The following is a 16,551-nucleotide window of genomic DNA, read 5'->3' on the forward strand; positions in this document are numbered from 1 at the left end:
GAGGTGTATGAGTCTTCAGATGTTCCCATATTTTGGTTCTTCACATGTTCCCATATTTTGGTTCTTCACATTTCCCATCTGTGTACAAAGTTGTACCTACATTTATATTTGTGGTTTTACGGATTGCTGGTGTGTTTATGTATACTTTGCACATACTGTAGTAAAGATTACCTACCGTGATCAGGTGGCTCCAGGGCATCACAACCGTCGCCCACCCTATTAGCATCCCAGGTCACACGCATTGATTTCACCCTTTATGGTTCATATGCATTTAGCAACCCGATTTAATCTCTATGATATGTATTTGTATTCTTTCTTACCATGCTCTTTTCTCACTTTTGCCTTTTGGCGATTTGATTCAGGTTCTCACCCGTGACCTGATTAAACGATTTTTAAAGGTAAAACATGATTGAAAGTTTTAAATAATTTAGTGATTTCACTGCAAGCTATTGCATTGCTTGCATTTTAAGTTCTATGACCTACCTACTTGCAAATAAGATTTGTGTTTGAGTGTTTATTTTGTCAATTAATCCCAATTGAATACAATAAACATTGAGGTTTATATCAAAGGGGCCACCCAATACGTCAATTCCAACCATCTCATTACGTGTTCATTTAAGTCATTATAAAGCAAATATATGTATCATTTTATCCGCATAACCGTTCATACCTCTTTTTATTTAATCATTTATAAAAAATTATCCATTTATTTTTTTACGACAAAATCACAAAATAATTTGAGATTTCCTAAATCAACATAACTAAATTATATTATGATCATTACACATTAATTACTGTGATTTAAGTGTGCTATTTTAACATCTTATAAATGAATAATTTTATTTTAAACGTTAATAATTAAAGAATGAGTAACTGATGGACACGAACACTGGCCGATTATCGGTTTTTTATGTTCGCAGGTCAATTGTGATTCTACTATTTTCAGTGATGTTGGTGTCAACTGGATTGCTCGAGAAACTTTTGTAATCATGTTTATGATCAAGAATAATCTGAAAACAAAGCGGCTATTTTCGATTTTTGTTTCACAATCAGGTTGTAATTGTTAGTTTGGGGATTTGTCCCGAATGTGTTCTTATGTTTTATGTTCAATAAAATCCTATTGATTGTCAAAAAAAATTAAAATTTTATTCATTAAACTATGATAATAAACCAGAAAATTCGCTAATCCTTATGTGAGCACCAAAGGGTAAGGCAGCATATTCCTATGGGAAAAAAAAAATAATGATAAAAAAATCCGCTAATCCGGAAACTTAAAACAACCATTTAGGGTCCTGTTTAATTACGAACCCAAATCCGAAATCTAAACCTCGACACGTTAGTTGCGGAATAAGATTAGTAAAGGGTGTGATAGTGACCAATTCAACACAAGGATATATGCTAGTAGTCGAAAGGATATACGAGGAGGAAGATATAAGGATGCACACAAGAATTGCTGTGAATGAATGAGAACTCCGCCATCGCTTCTTTCGCTAGCAGTTGACTCAGCTGTCGTTAATCTCGCCTCTTACTCCGATCTCTCTTTTCTACCTGAACACATTCTCATTGACCTCTTCCTGGTATTCTCTCTCTCTCTCTCTCTCTCTCTCTCTCTCTCTCTCCCTCTCTCTCTCCCTCTCTCTCTCTCTCTCTCTCTCTCTCTCTCGATTCTCATATCAAAATTAATCTCTTTCATCGCTTATTTTGAATCTTTTCCCCCTTTGTGTATATATTTAGGTATGTGTTTGATTCAATTGTATCTCAGATTTCAGTTTTTGCTTTGTTTTGATATAATGTCGTTGTCTCGCTTAGGTCTATGATGATATATGATTTATAAACTGGTTTTTATTTGAATTACTGAGTGCTATAAGTGTTTAGATACTTAGATCTGAGCTTCGCCCGTAATGAAGGTTATATGATTATGTATTGTTAATTGATTTTCACTTTTCGAGGAGGAAAAGTGAGAAAGAAAATAAGGTCAGTGCCGAATTGCACAGTTCTAGGAAACTAAAGGTAAAAGCTGTATATTTTATTGAAGAATCAGCGGACTGGAGATAACAGATGTAGCAGAGGGATGGACATGGTCTATATATAAGCTGGACATATTAAATTTTAATATGATCCTAATCGCTAGATATGCATCCAACGGCTCAGGATCAGTGTGTCCCGTCCCGAGCATACTGCTGCCAGGGACTGGACCCTTTTATTTCTTCCGCTCCGCCATATTTTATTTTAGATACGCCCAAATACGAATTATGCAGTAATTTTTTGTAACCAAAATTTTAACTTAAACTTTTTCCAGTTCAAATTCAAAACTTTTGGATTTTTAATATAGTAAATTCAATGTACTCATAGGAGTAAATTATTTTTTATGTTAGTCGAGTAAATATATTAACTATATATACTAATTTATAACTTGTGTTTTGTACGGATTTGTTTAAATATATATTAATTTTAACAATTTGTCCTTGTATTTTGTAAAAAATTATCTACTATTTCGTTTTAATTTTAGCTATTCTTCATTTAAATAAAAATAATTCTTAGCTAAAATTTTAAAAATCTCAGTATATTATCTAAAATACTATAATTTATAACTTTTTATTTAGTAGTAGTAGCAGCATTCAAGAAAAAAATGTATAAAACTCCATAAAAATTAGTTTTCGAACACATATTTTGAGGTGTCTATTTGATATTTATTCAAGCAATATCATGTTGAATTTGATGACTAATTTGATATAAACACTTCACTCCAATGAGCACTTTGAGATTTAACCCAACAAATACTCACTTAAAACATTTCGAGTTATACTAATCTCAATAGACCAGCCCCGTAAATCTTTACATGAAGGCAAAGCTTTTGACCAAAAAATTAAATTGCCACACAGAATTATGATTTTGGGGCAGGAAGTCATTTACCCATATGATTCTATAAACAAAATAAACATAGGGTTATCAAACTGTTTTCTGACTCATTTTCCAATTTTGTGATTCTGAATCATTTTTAGAAAAACCAATCGAGTTAAACATCAACATCCTCTTCAAAATCTATTTATGATATCCTGTATTCGAGGGCTACTTCTATTAAGCTCAAGCAACCAGAAGAAACAAGTAAAAAGATGAGTCTCAAAATCACAAATACCCCCACAACATAAGAAAGGTAATTATAAAAGTGTAACTAGTCAATAACCCAAAGATGTAAAGAGGCCAGGAAAACTACTTTCCACATGCTTTAGTTGAATTAAGAAATCGCCTAGCAGCATCCAAACTCAATTCTTCATGAACCTACAAGAAGCAAAGGATATCAGTTACTATCTTTGTAAACTGTCTCACAAATTAAAAGAGTGACTACATAAACAATTAATATAGAATAATATCATACAAGTTTCTTATGAACATGTTGGAATTCCTTGCAAAATCGGTCAGCCTCTGCTGCACCAAGCTGTGAAACAAAAAAAATGATAATCATCAATGTCTCCAATGTCTTTAATATATGATGGCACAAAATAAAACTGGGAACTTGGAGAATTCCTTTATTCGAGTGTACAAAGCAGAATTTCGCAACATTTTATGTGGGCAACTAAAGAGAAAAACAATACTAATGTTTCCCGAACTAGAGTTTTCGAGCATGAAAATCCCAAATTGAAGATTAGGGATGCTTAATATGGATTCGGATTGGTCAAAGATATTGTCTACTGCTGATAAATCAAATGCACTTAATTATGACAAATTCATTGAACATAATCAATCAAAAGGATGTCACAGGATGTCAAAAACTTAGTCATCCAGAGACCTTTATCTTGCTCTCTATAAAGAGGCATCTGGTTTAGCTTGAACTAGATTGGTGCAAGCATGAAAGGTGAAGTGCCCAACTTCAAGATACCAAATCCGACTAAAATTTGATACCCATCCCTGTGTCATGTCCTTCGGACACGAGTACCATACTTTTTAAGGTGTAAAGGAAACACAGGGGCTAGGGAAGCATCTGGATGCCTAGGCAGTAAGGCGCTCGCCTAGGCTTCTATTAGGCATTCAACTACATGCAAGCACATAGATTATAAATTAGGTACACATATTTTGTTTATATCTAAGAATAATTATGTTAATATATAACTAGTTTATTTGATTAAACTAAACAAATTTTATCATTTTTTCAATTTAAGACTGTTCTAATTTATATCATAGTTCGATTGTCATGTCACAATTTTACGATGTTACTACTTAAATTCATAAGCAAGTTCAAATTTCTCAAGAATCAAAAGACTATTGTCGACTATGTACTCTCCAGATGGACAATATGGTGTATAAGACTGAAAATGAAAATAACAACAAACTTTATCACAATCTCCTCTGAGCATCTAATAAAAATTGGTGGCAACACATACTATTCCAAATGCTTGGATTAAACAGTTCTGCTTAGATCTTATATAAGAAGACAGGACATGACCAATCATAAAGATAGTGTAGTAATAGGATCTTTGTGTTAGACACCCATTCAGCAAAGCATGTAGCCATCACACAACAATGCATCGACATAATGCTCGACACCTGCATGGTCAAGGCAGATGAAAACAGAGCTGCCAATCTAACATGATGGTATTTGCAACTTAAAGTCACCCCAGATGAAGGATACAAACTCTACCCTGACACTGTTATATATCAATGTAATAGGGTTAATTATCAAATTCATCACTCAAGTCGACAAAAGATATCAACTTCATCACTAATCTCCACGGGTTCTCACTTGACTCACTAAACTGATTTGACGGTATCAAAAACATCACTACCCTTAACTTAGCTAACGGAATCATAGATGAAGTGACAGCTGGACAATATAAATAGCAAAAAATGGTTGACGGAGCGACAACTAGCAGAATAGTCTTGCTTGAAAATCCATGATTATCATAACTTACTTGAAAATCCATGATTATCTTGCTCAAATGATTGAATCAGTAGCTTGATTGCAGTGGCGTTGGTGATTGCAGAGCTAATATATATGTAAACAACCACAGTGATTAGTCGTTGGTGTTTAAAAGGGACTATATATAAACATAAAAGACGCTACTTCGCCTAGCATTTTGATTTGTAATAATATATAAAACGCTACACGAATTAACGTTTTTCCTGAATAGTAAAACGCTAATTACCTTGCGTCTCTATTTGTCATTTAGAGGCATTTTTTCAAAACAGGTTATTTGGGAGATTAAACCCAATAATATTGTTATTTGGGGCTTTTTTCTAAAAGACAGCGAAACCCGTGGCATGACCTGGTGAGCAGTAATAAGCTGCAATCAACAGAGGGGCAGAGGTGAATTGAGTTGAGTATGGAGAAACATGAATTTCGTCAAATACTTGAACTCTTTCCTATCGTGAGATCTCGCAACTATCGGGTAAACTTGCTTCTATCCTACTACGCTTTTGTTTCTCCGATTTTAATTTAATAATTGTTTATTAATTTACACATACATCACCTAATTATTGTTGAGTATTCTGGCGATGTTTTGTAATTTCAGTAAGCAGAGCATATCGTTATACATACACTACTGCAATTGAGAGTTCTCATTCAACTCAATTCAACACTGTTATTATATGTTTCAAGATATTATATGTTATTATACGAATTTCTCTAATTTGTCATTAAAATTTCATTTCCAACTCGTATTTTTTTTTTTAAATGAAAAGAGTAGAAGCTGTTATCCGCGATTAATAGTGATATTGCCAATGGAACAAATTGTGCAGTATTTTGGATGGAGAGAATGCTAAGTTCTTTTTTGGATCCAGATTTGGATTGTAGATTGTAATGTCGGGCCAAGTGCTTGAATTTTGTTATTAGAATGTCTGAAGAGAGACAAGTGTGTAGACTACAAGAATTGGATTTACATGTTTGATAAATTTAACAAAATTTGAAACTTGGAGTACTGGATGTTATGGTCATCACTCAGTTTTGGAATATGAATTATGCACTCATCTACCTAAAAGTTAAAAGCACATAAGGGTGCACCGGGTAGTGATGTTGATTAAGAATGTGTTGTGGCTACACTTGTTTTGTCATATAGAGCCACTAAACACAGTTTATTAAGGTCATTGTAGATGGAACTTACTATGTTGAAAGTAAGATTTAATTATTTATTATCCAAATTGGTGTTTCTGACATGTTTTTTCATTCGGAGATCTTGAACATTTTGGTTTCACAATTTTTCTGTTATCTCTATTCTTAATGGTATTATCATGTCATATCCCAAATGTATAGCACCTTACATTTATATCTGACTGAACCGTCATATACATAGGGCACGAGTTCAATACTATCTTCTGCTGTCCTTGTTTGAACTTGTAATTCATTATTTCAGGCTGACTCGGAATCATCAACACAAGCAACCTCCCGCTCCATCCAGAATGAGCAGGTATCATTTGTATCTTCGTGCTTAGTACTTACCTTCTAGCTTAGCATGCTAATAGTGGAACTTCATCAGGTAGATGACTGGCAGGATGCTTGGGATTCAGAGTCAAACAAGGATATTGATATTAAAGGAATTGAAGAACATGGTATGCATTGATATATGTATATAGGTTTCACTGTTATTGCTTACATGTATATATGAATGATATTTATATGTAACAAATTTAAGTGTGGAAATGGAAGAGTAGTACTACACAACTAGGAGACACATTAGTGTATGCATGTGAACCTAATAAAAATAAATATTACTGTAGAAGGTTTATAGTCAAAGTAATTGTATTTATTTAAGATTTTCTCAACATGTCAAGACTGATCTTAAAAATGTCCCTTTTTTTTTTATCCTTGTGATTATAATACTGAGGATTACACTAGCTTCTCCAGGATCTGTTTTATCAAATTTGGCAAACAGTGATGATTTATTTTGGTTGATATATATTTGTGTCAATATCATCAGACCATCTACATATACGTGGATAGAGTGCAAATGCCATTTTTATACTTATAATTCATGCATTTCTCACTTCCATCAACACTGAAGTCATCTGACATCATAAGATTGTGAAACTTCTCATGCCATAGTGTAGGCAGTTGCTTTAGTCTATACAAGGTCGTATTTAACTTGCCCACATTTTGTTCTTGCCCATGAATCACAAAACCATCAGGTTTTTATTAATTTCTTTATCTAGTTCAACGTTTAAGAAGGCGAACAACCAGATTATGGAGGGCAACTATAAAAATGAAGACTCTTATGGATGTTAGTCTAGTGATCGGTGAAAAGTTTTTAATGAAGCCCACATTTTATTATTGCTTATAAACTTTGGCCACAGTTGTGCCCTTTACCTTTTGACAATGCTATCGAAATCTTAGTTTCTTCTTAAAGATGCATTTACATTTATTTATGAGGTAAATCAACCAAATACCATTTTTTTTATTTAATTATAATGAATCCATCTTATCATTGACATCGGTCATTCTACGATATGTAATCTTATTAGAATAACTTTCAGTTTTTCAGTTGAATCTCATTAAGTAGTTGCATTCTTACATTTTTCAGAAAATGTTTTACATGTTCAGAAGATAGCACAAATTGTTATGCAAGATATTAGTTTTTGAATGTAAACACAAAATACTCATTCTGATGTATGGTTTCAGATGGATTTTGGGAGAAGCTAAGGTCGGCTGCTGCAAAAAAGGTATGCTTGATTATTGTTGTCATATTACATTGGGGTTAATTATCAAATTCATCACTCAAGTCGACAAAAGATATCAACTTCATCACTAATCTCCGCGGGATCTCACTTGACTCACTAAACTGATTTTGGGGTATCAAAAACATCACTGCCGTTAAATTAGTTAACGGAATCATAAACCGGAGTGACAGCTGGGCAGTACATATGGCAAAAAATGGTTGACGGACCAACAACTAGCAGAATAGATGGCAAATGGCTAGCTAGTTGTAATTTTTTCTAGGATATTTATACCAAACAAAGACATGGAAAAGTATTTGTATTTTTTCCAAAACTAATGTTTTTTTCTTAACTATGTATTTGGAAATGAATGAGAAGAATGCAACAAAATATTTCAATATTTGAACAAGAGATTAAAATTATTTTGGATAAATTATTTTGTGGATAATTTACTTAGCTTAACTATATAGTTAAACTATTTCTCTTGTTCAATATTTATCCAAAATAAATTCTTGTGGATAATTATCTTAACTGCTTTTGGATAATTTATTTTGTGGATAATTTACTTGGCTTAACTATTAAGATAATTTATTTCTTAGATAAATTATGTCTGGACTTTTTCAGATGTGAAAGTATTCAAATATTTTGTTGCATTCTTCTCATTTATTTCCAAATACATAGTTAAGATAAATATATTAGTTTTGGAAAAAAAAATATAAATATTTGTCCATGTCTTTGTTTGGTACAAACCTCCCGGACAACTTCCATCTATTCTGCTAGTTGTCGCTCCGTCAACCATTTTTTGCTATTTATATTGTCCAGCTGTCACTTCATCTATGATTCCGTTAGCTAAGTTAAGGGTAGTGATGTTTTTGATACCGTCAAATCAGTTTAGTGAGTCAAGTGAGAACCCGTGGAGATTAGTGATGAAGTTGATATCTTTTGTCGACTTGAGTGATGAATTTGATAATTAACCCTATTACATTGATATATAACAGTGTCAGGGTAGAGTTTGTATCCTTCATCTGGGGTGACTTTAAGTTGCAAATACCATCATGTTAGATTGGCAGCTCTGTTTTCATCTGCCTTGACCATGCAGGTGTCGAGCATTATGTCGATGCATTGTTGTGTGATGGCTACATGCTTTGCTGAATGGGTGTCTAACACAAAGATCCTATTACTACACTATCTTTATGATTGGTCATGTCCTGTCTTCTTATATAAGATCTAAGCAGAACTGTTTAATCCAAGCATTTGGAATAGTATGTGTTGCCACCAATTTTTATTAGATGCTCAGAGGAGATTGTGATAAAGTTTGTTGTTATTTTCATTTTCAGTCTTATACACCATATTGTCCATCTGGAGAGTACATAGTCGACAATAGTCTTTTGATTCTTGAGAAATTTGAACTTGCTTATGAATTTAAGTAGTAACATCGTAAAATTGTGACATGACAATCGAACTATGATATAAATTAGAACAGTCTTAAATTGAAAAAATGATAAAATTTGTTTAGTTTAATCAAATAAACTAGTTATATATTAACATAATTATTCTTAGATATAAACAAAATATGTGTACCTAATTTATAATCTATGTGCTTGCATGTAGTTGAATGCCTAATAGAAGCCTAGGCGAGCGCCTTACTGCCTAGGCATCCAGATGCTTCCCTAGCCCCTGTGTTTCCTTTACACCTTAAAAAGTATGGTACTCGTGTCCGAAGGACATGACACAGGGATGGGTATCAAATTTTAGTCGGATTTGGTATCTTGAAGTTGGGCACTTCACCTTTCATGCTTGCACCAATCTAGTTCAAGCTAAACCAGATGCCTCTTTATAGAGAGCAAGAGAAAGGTCTCTGGATGACTAAGTTTTTGACATCCTGTGACATCCTTTTGATTGATTATGTTCAATGAATTTGTCATAATTAAGTGCATTTGATTTATCAGCAGTAGACAATATCTTTGACCAATCCGAATCCATATTAAGCATCCCTAATCTTCAATTTGGGATTTTCATGCTCGAAAACTCTAGTTCGGGAAACATTAGTATTGTTTTTCTCTTTAGTTGCCCACATAAAATGTTGCGAAATTCTGCTTTGTACACTCGAATAAAGGAATTCTCCAAGTTCCCAGTTTTATTTTGTGCCATCATATATTAAAGACATTGGAGACATTGATGATTATCATTTTTTTTGTTTCACAGCTTGGTGCAGCAGAGGCTGACCGATTTTGCAAGGAATTCCAACATGTTCATAAGAAACTTGTATGATATTATTCTATATTAATTGTTTATGTAGTCACTCTTTTAATTTGTGAGACAGTTTACAAAGATAGTAACTGATATCCTTTGCTTCTTGTAGGTTCATGAAGAATTGAGTTTGGATGCTGCTAGGCGATTTCTTAATTCAACTAAAGCATGTGGAAAGTAGTTTTCCTGGCCTCTTTACATCTTTGGGTTATTGACTAGTTACACTTTTATAATTACCTTTCTTATGTTGTGGGGGTATTTGTGATTTTGAGACTCATCTTTTTACTTGTTTCTTCTGGTTGCTTGAGCTTAATAGAAGTAGCCCTCGAATACAGGATATCATAAATAGATTTTGAAGAGGATGTTGATGTTTAACTCGATTGGTTTTTCTAAAAATGATTCAGAATCACAAAATTGGAAAATGAGTCAGAAAACAGTTTGATAACCCTATGTTTATTTTGTTTATAGAATCATATGGGTAAATGACTTCCTGCCCCAAAATCATAATTCTGTGTGGCAATTTAATTTTTTGGTCAAAAGCTTTGCCTTCATGTAAAGATTTACGGGGCTGGTCTATTGAGATTAGTATAACTCGAAATGTTTTAAGTGAGTATTTGTTGGGTTAAATCTCAAAGTGCTCATTGGAGTGAAGTGTTTATATCAAATTAGTCATCAAATTCAACATGATATTGCTTGAATAAATATCAAATAGACACCTCAAAATATGTGTTCGAAAACTAATTTTTATGGAGTTTTATACATTTTTTTCTTGAATGCTGCTACTACTACTAAATAAAAAGTTATAAATTATAGTATTTTAGATAATATACTGAGATTTTTAAAATTTTAGCTAAGAATTATTTTTATTTAAATGAAGAATAGCTAAAATTAAAACGAAATAGTAGATAATTTTTTACAAAATACAAGGACAAATTGTTAAAATTAATATATATTTAAACAAATCCGTACAAAACACAAAAAAAATAAATTAGTATATATAGTTAATATATTTACTCGACTAACATAAAAAATAATTTACTCCTATGAGTACATTGAATTTACTATATTAAAAATCCAAAAGTTTTGAATTTGAACTGGAAAAAGTTTAAGTTAAAATTTTGGTTACAAAAAATTACTGCATAATTCGTATTTGGGCGTATCTAAAATAAAATATGGCGGAGCGGAAGAAATAAAAGGGTCCAGTCCCTGGCAGCAGTATGCTCGGGACGGGACACACTGATCCTGAGCCGTTGGATGCATATCTAGCGATTAGGATCATATTAAAATTTAATATGGGACACAACGCAAAAATACATACCAGATCTGTCATATCTTTTCATCTGGTTGTGAGGATTCGGTTGTTCATCCCTGGTGTCATTACCTTCATACCCAATGATATATGTTGCGTAGGAGTTTATTGTTCGCAGAAGTGTATGTTTGTATATCAGTGTATCATGTATGTAATAAGTTGGGGGAGAGAGTGAATATATTATGTGTGTGTGTGTGTGTGTGTGTGTGTGTGTGTGTGTGTGTGTTGTATACTTGTATGTGTACGATGTTGTATTGTTCACATGGCTTTATTTCCAGTTTAAACTCTGAGTAATATACTATTAAAGCTAAAATATTTAAGGTTTTATCGGTCGGTATTTGGGTCTACGGGCTTTTTTAATTTATAACATACTTTAATGGGTCTTTTTATTATGATTAAAACATGTTTAAACTTTTTCATTAAAACATATCTCTTTAGGCCAATTTTTAATTAGCTTTTTGACGGGCTTGGCTGTCAAGAACTTATTCAACATATTAAATGAAAAACTTATTTAACACAATAAAAATATTAACACAGAGCACAGAGTACGACACTCGGGTATGTGTCATGTCCACTCCTCACCGGAGTTTGAGCAACTTAGAAAAGGACAACGAAATAGACAGGAGGGAAGAACAGATATAACACCCCAACAGTTACAACAATTTCCTATAGGTTACTGGTGGGTTGGGGAGAGCCCTCTCACATGGTCAGGGTGGTTCTTGGCAGCTGCTGACCACGATGTGTAAAGGGAGGTGGTTGGATCATCTCATATCACTGGTGGAAGGGGAAGTGCTGATTAAAAAGTGTGTGAAAGGGGCAGTTCTGTTATTAACTATGGGGTTGAAACTTGCCGAATAGCTCCCAACACTGTATAAAGTCTTTTGTAGAAGATGAAATTGATGATGAGAGAGAATAGTTGTGAAGCTTCTTGTTCAGACTATACAGTTGACTTCTGCGGTTGCAAAGTTACACACATGTATTTTGGAAACTCATTTTTGTTGGCCTGGTCAAACCAATAAAGTTCATTTAAATGTTTACTATATAGACGTTGTGTCATGTGTGCCACCTTGGCAGAGTGATACAATCTGGCAGGAAATTATGCCTTTACTAAAATTTCACCACAATATCAGGTGACACCACACAGCATGGGCATGGATTTTCTAGTTCTCGTATTAGTTATCTGGAAGGAGACAGAATTGGTTATGAGCTCCTGCTTTAAGTTGTGACTTCATCTTTTTTTAACACCATGGCATTATTTCTTTTTAGTTGTAGTGCATATATATTAATCCTCAACACAAATAAAAAAAATATGTCAGTGTATATATGTTATGTACCGGGTTTAAGCCTATATGAGAAACTAGATGTTTGCTGAGTTAATTGCATCAATATTGAGTTTAGCTGAATAATGCTTTGTAACATTAGCATCCTTTTCTTTTGCTGGCTTCATTGATTATGTATCTGTTTGACAGAGGACTTTAAGAGCTGGAAAACTGACTGAGAAGATTCTCAAGCTTTTTATTTCAACTGGTAAAGAAGAAGTACATTCACTCATCCAAGCGCTAAATATTAAGCATGTTCTGAATCCTGTTCTTCCCACTAGTAAGTAAATTTGAATACCAAATTATATCCCAATTCAGTTGAAAGAGCTAATTTATAATTCTTTCCACAGGATGCTCTGAAAGATTCTGATTGTCAATTTCATTCTAGTATTGCAAGAGTGCAGATTCCAGATTGTTGCTGTATTTAGGACTACCTAGGTTTCTTACATTAATTGAAATATCTCGCAAATGTCTAAAGTAATGATCAACGAGAATGAGGTTGATATTGTGATTGGTGCACTAAACCCAGACCTAACATATTTTATGGAGGAATGGAGACCTGTCTTCTCCCGCTTCCACCTGATTATTGTCAAAGATCCTGATCTCAAGGAGGAACTGAAGATACCGGAAGGCTTTAATGTCCATGTCTATACAAAAGCAGATATAGACAAAATTGCCGGTTCTACTTCCACATCCCTTCTCTTTAGTGGTTACTCTTGTCGTTATTTTGGCTATCTGGTCTCTAAAAGAAAATTTATAGTTTCAATTGATGATGATTGTGTTCCTGCAAAAGATGACATGGGCAACTTAATAGATGCTGTTTCTCAGCATGTCCAGAACCTGGAAACTCCAGCCACTCCTTTCTTTTTCAATACACTTTATGACCCTTACCGTAAAGGAGCAGACTTTGTTCGTGGTTACCCGTTTAGCTTGCGTTCTGGGGTGACGTGTGCTCTGTCATGTGGTCTGTGGCTGAACTTAGCGGACTATGATGCACCTACTCAAGCCCTCAAGCCAACTGAAAGAAATTCACGATATGTTGATGCTGTTCTTACTGTACCTGTGAAGGCTATGATGCCTGTAAGTGGAATTAATATAGGATTCAATCGTGAGTTGGTGGGACCTGCTCTGTTGCCGGCATTAAAGTTGGAACAGGAAGGGAAAGTGAGGTGGGAAACAGTAGAAGATTTATGGTGTGGAATGTGTGTAAAAGTAGTAAGTGACCACATGGGGATAGGAGTGAAAACTGGTCTTCCTTACGTGTGGAGAAACGAAAGAGGCGATGCTGTTGCAAGTCTGAAAAAAGAGTGGGAAGGGGTAAAGCTCATGGAGGATATTGTCCCTTTCTTTCAGTCACTGAGGTTTTCAGAAGCAGCGGTTACAGCTGAAGAGTGCGTGATTGAGTTGGCCGCAGCTGTAAAAGAATCCCTTGGGCCATCGAATCCTGTCTTTGAGCGGGCTGCAGAAGCTATGGTGCAGTGGGTTAAACTCTGGAAGGTAGTCAAAACATAAGTGTCATATTAGTAAGCCAGCGTAAGAGCTTGTTTCTCCCAGCAATGCCCTGTTTCTCTTGTGTTTTTTATTTTGAGTTCCCTTTTAACTATAAAGACAATGACGAGTGAAAATAAAATCTAATAAATATTGGTAAATTGTTACTGCGGAGGGACCTCTGTTGATGACGAGACACTAGATCTCGTTGATATCAACTTGCGTTGTATTTTCATTGTGTTGCTGTTATAATTATATATTTGGGCCTTGTTACTGAAGAGTGAAGGATAGTCTGTACAGTGAACAGTAATATGGATGGAATATAAACTAAGGTGGAGTTTGGTTGAAGTTTTTAAGCCCACTTCTGGATTTATAAATTAGAAACACTTATTTGTACCGTTTGTGTAAAAAGTCAAGAAGTAATATAAAAAACTGAGAATTCTAATTTTTGTTTCATGATTTTTATTTCTTTCACAAACACTTTAATCACTTGACTTGCTTGTAACTTAAATTTCATTTTTTTACTTTAAGCAAAAAATACTTATTTTAAGTTCGAGCTAAACAATCCCTAGATATCTTTGACAACTGAGCATTCGTAGAATTGGTATACATCCAAGTATACACCCAAGTTATATCTTTGACAACTGAATATTCGTAGAATTGGTATACATCTAAGTTATACGGATTACAACAAAAATTTGTTGAGATTGACAAATTATATAAAAGCTCTGTGAACTATTCAAAAAAAAAAATGAACACAATTTAATGTTCCCATTAAATATACCTCTATATTTATTTTTAAGATTGTTTTTTCTGAATAAAAATTTAAATGTCAAATTTATTATTTAGAAAAAAAACTTTTTTGAAAATAATTTATAAAACTAAACATTATAGAAGTATTAAGGTGCATGTTGTAAAAACGTGCCAAATTGAATGAGATATAGGGAGCAGTTAATAAGCCCACTTGAAAATATACACACACAAATCAATATTGTTTGTATTTAATATAGCGATAATTTGTAGTTTAGTTAGATATTTTTTACCATTTTTAAATTATTGTTATTTCTATATTTTTGAAAAAAATAGAATTGTATAAATAATGAGTGACAGATCAACATATCTCTTTTTAATAGTAATGTATTGTGCTCGAATACAAACACTGCAACTCTTTTTAATTCGAACATTATTTACTCCGAAACACACAGGAAACAGATATAATATAAATATTATCTTTTTTCATCAAAAAACACACTAATATTAGGAAAACATATACATATAGATGATAAATGTATTTATTATTTATACTAGCAATTTGCGATATACAAAAAAATATTATAAACGCTAAAATATTAAAAAGAGGATATAGTCATTCGGTCAATATTGTTTACTCAAATTTTAATTCATAAAAAAAGAATTCATCATGCAAAAATAATTATGGCTGTCCAACGATACTAAGTCATTTAAAAAAATGATATGCTTTAACTACCCTTAATTTACATGTAATGCAGTGCAAAACACTCTAATGATGAGAGTCGATCTTCTCTTTCTCCCATTTTTTTTTCACCCGCCGCCTCTTCTCCCCACTCTAATCCTTACCTCCATACACTCAATCTAAATAACAATTGTCATTGGAAGAGATCTTATTTTCCCCTCTCTTGTTTTTTTGTTTTTCTCTTCAATAATTTTGTAATAATCTTCATCTTTTGGGTGAGATTTTTGATACTTGCATCCATTCTTTTGGGTGTTTTATGTCTTTTCTTTTGGAGTGGTTTGTGTCTCTTCTGGTTGGTGTGGTTTAATATGTTTTGATGTGCTCTATTTGTTTATTTTTAATCAATTGATAATGATTTTATTGGTGTATCGGGTAATTTGGGAAGCCAATTTTGAATCTGAAACGGTGGTAATTATTGCAAAAACTACCTTGCATAACGATAGATTGTTCAATGTTCTTACTCGTTCTGATGTAATACACAATAAAAGTTGAAAGTGAAGCCCAACCAAGTTAAATCAAAGTCGTCTAAAATATTCAATAATTAAAATAAGATATTAAATATTAATTAAAAGTCAACTTAATTTTTTATTTCCACCATCAATTTGTTGTCTGACTTGATATGTATCACTATATATATATATATATATATATATATATATATATATAGAGTTAAGTTCTATGGAGTACACAAAATATTGGAGTATTGGAGTACAAAGTTGGATAAAATGTAATTTATTCATCTAAAACTAAATTTTCTTGTTCAATAATATTTGTAAACATTTGACAACTTGTACATTATGTTCTGCAACATAAACATTGTAATCAAAAGTAGAATAATTACTTTTATAAATTACAGAACTCTATGTTCTGCAATATAACTAACGAGCAGAACAATAATCTTAAAACTTGTTAAAGTTGAAAGATATTAATGATTAATAGACAATTATGTGCAAAACAACTTATAAACGATAGATTATATATAAATTTGGATAATCAAAGATATTATTTATGATCAAACTAAAAAAATTATGACTCGTACTCCAATACTCCAA

At 32.9% G+C, this 16,551-nt stretch overlaps 2 protein-coding genes and 1 long non-coding RNA gene across 10 annotated transcripts; 2 read left to right on the forward strand and 1 right to left on the reverse strand.

The window, feature by feature from the left end:
* The first annotated feature begins 1,230 nt into the window (after positions 1–1,230).
* Positions 1,231–10,266, forward strand: LOC135149732 (uncharacterized). Of its 8 annotated transcripts, none has more exons than XM_064085562.1 (7): positions 1,261–1,577; positions 5,166–5,384; positions 6,345–6,398; positions 6,468–6,540; positions 7,607–7,647; positions 9,847–9,906; positions 10,004–10,266. In XM_064085562.1, exons 2-7 carry the CDS (start codon positions 5,319–5,321, stop codon positions 10,070–10,072), a joined length of 363 nt encoding a protein of 120 aa, XP_063941632.1. In that variant the 5' UTR covers positions 1,261–1,577; positions 5,166–5,318; the 3' UTR covers positions 10,073–10,266. The 8 variants fall into 8 exon arrangements, with proteins under 8 accessions (XP_063941627.1, XP_063941629.1, XP_063941631.1 ...); XM_064085564.1 differs by having other exon boundaries at positions 5,185–5,384; XM_064085563.1 differs by having other exon boundaries at positions 1,264–1,577; positions 5,240–5,384.
* LOC135149733 (uncharacterized) lies at positions 2,947–3,785 on the reverse strand. Its single transcript, XR_010287913.1, has 2 exons — positions 3,377–3,785; positions 2,947–3,279 (listed from the first exon to the last, which is right to left on the reverse strand). It is a non-coding gene; the product is annotated as an uncharacterized LOC135149733 (long non-coding RNA).
* A 2,458-nt stretch (positions 10,267–12,724) lies between the features above and the next one.
* LOC135146748 (probable UDP-arabinopyranose mutase 5) lies at positions 12,725–14,181 on the forward strand. The gene is made up of 2 exons (XM_064085556.1): positions 12,725–12,799; positions 12,870–14,181. Exon 2 carries the CDS (start codon positions 12,988–12,990, stop codon positions 14,029–14,031), a length of 1,044 nt encoding a protein of 347 aa, XP_063941626.1. The 5' UTR covers positions 12,725–12,799; positions 12,870–12,987; the 3' UTR covers positions 14,032–14,181.
* Positions 14,182–16,551: the final 2,370 nt, after the last annotated feature.

Source organism: Daucus carota, chromosome 9 (assembly GCF_001625215.2).
Source record: "Daucus carota subsp. sativus chromosome 9, DH1 v3.0, whole genome shotgun sequence".
Taxonomy (NCBI): Eukaryota; Viridiplantae; Streptophyta; class Magnoliopsida; order Apiales; family Apiaceae; genus Daucus; species Daucus carota.

Coding starts and splice junctions, on each gene's coding strand:
- LOC135146748 (XM_064085556.1), top strand. CDS start 12,988: ATGTCTAAAGTAATGATCAACGAGAATGAGGTTGATATTGTGATTGGT.
- LOC135149732 (XM_064085557.1), top strand. CDS start 1,464: ATGAGAACTCCGCCATCGCTTCTTTCGCTAGCAGTTGACTCAGCTGTC. Junction 6,399..6,467: donor GCTCCATCCAGAATGAGCAG/GTATCATTTGTA, acceptor GAACTTCATCAG/GTAGATGACTGGCAGGATGC. Junction 6,541..7,606: donor TAAAGGAATTGAAGAACATG/GTATGCATTGAT, acceptor GTATGGTTTCAG/ATGGATTTTGGGAGAAGCTA.